The sequence below is a fragment of the Penaeus chinensis genome, chromosome 3 (assembly GCF_019202785.1).
Source record: "Penaeus chinensis breed Huanghai No. 1 chromosome 3, ASM1920278v2, whole genome shotgun sequence".
Taxonomy (NCBI): domain Eukaryota; kingdom Metazoa; phylum Arthropoda; class Malacostraca; order Decapoda; family Penaeidae; genus Penaeus; species Penaeus chinensis.
In genome coordinates, this window is record NC_061821.1 from 33,001,520 (window position 1) to 33,002,978 (window position 1,459).

Sequence of the window (1,459 nt, forward strand, 5' to 3'; positions counted from 1 at the left end):
AATTCCTGAGCGTGCGCACACACACACACACACACACACACACACACACACACACACACACACACACCTGCACACGCACACTTGCACACACTCCTGACTTCATCTTCAGGTATATGAATTTAAATGTTCTTCCTGACAAGGACTCAAACCCAGATGGCGAGGGAGAACAAAGCCGCGACGCCACACGATCCACGAGAGGATTTTCTAACCAGAAACTATAGCAGCTGGGCTGTAGCTTTAGCAATATGCGCTCAGCAGAGTGTGATTTCTAGGTTTCACAACAGTCCCCATGGCAAGCAATATCTGATCTGATGTAATAGGGCTTATCAGGGAGAATATTTGGATTTGCATTCTTCCAACATAAAACACATACACACACACGCATATGTTTCCATATATATATGTGTGTGTGTGTGTGTGTGTGTGTGTGTATAAATTATATATATATATATAGATTATATATACAATATATATATGTATATATACATTGTGTGTGTGTATATACATACTTACATATATACATATATATATATATATATATACATACATACACACACACACACACATATATATATATATATATGTATGTAAATGTTGGGAGGGTGCGTGTATGTGTGTACATAATAAATACCCTTTTCCTCCCCTGTGCAGCTCCTGAACCGCAAGCGCCGTGAGCTCCCGTTGGGCATGGCCGTTTTCCCGCCGAAGAACTCCATGTTCACAGTGAAGACGCTGTGCATGAGCGTCAACGCCACGGGCCACATAGAATTCCCGACCATATAAGGGCCGGCGGAATCCACGCTGACGCCCGACCCACTCCAGGAGAACCTTTGCATCGCGACGTCTCACGGAAGGGAACAGTTAGAGAGTTCCGAGGGAAATGAGATCTTGTTCCATTGTGATTATAGTTCATACATTTTATCTTGATAACTACCCCATCTCTTAATAATATTTATGTACTGATATATAATGGGATAGGTGATTTTAATATTTATCAGATAATGAAATAGGAATTCGGAGTTATTAAAGGATAAAGACCAATAAAAATATTACAGTGAACTTTCTTAACCGAGAAAAAATAATAAAGTTTCGTCGTAAAAAAAAAAAAAACATGGTAAATAAAAGTAACATTTCAGAGTAAACAAAACAGCAAGCATCTGAAGTGGCTTATAAAATCAAAGATAAATGTAAATCTAAACATCGATTAATATCTAAATCAAACTTGAAAGAAAAAAATATGGATATAATTGGAAGTCAGTAGAATAAACCGGAATTAGGTCAACAGAGTGTGTACAGATTGTCAAAATTAAAGATCGAGAAAAATATAGCTGTATTTATATCATATATTTGTTCATCTTAATCATGGAGCCCCCCCCCCCCCCCTTTCGTTCTCACACTCACTAAGAAGCCAAGCACTCATCAGCATACCGAATATGCTATGTAAATCTAGACTCTTCTG

At 38.2% G+C, this 1,459-nt stretch overlaps 1 protein-coding gene across 1 annotated transcript in view; it reads left to right on the forward strand.

The window, feature by feature from the left end:
• Positions 1-1,049, forward strand: part of LOC125041221 — a 22,677-nt gene extending 21,628 nt beyond the window's left edge. The window contains exon 8 of the mRNA XM_047636063.1: positions 652-1,049. Coding sequence (XP_047492019.1) covers positions 652-783 — 132 coding nt within the window. The 3' untranslated portion in view covers positions 784-1,049. The remainder of the gene's footprint in view (positions 1-651) is intronic.
• Positions 1,050-1,459: the final 410 nt, after the last annotated feature.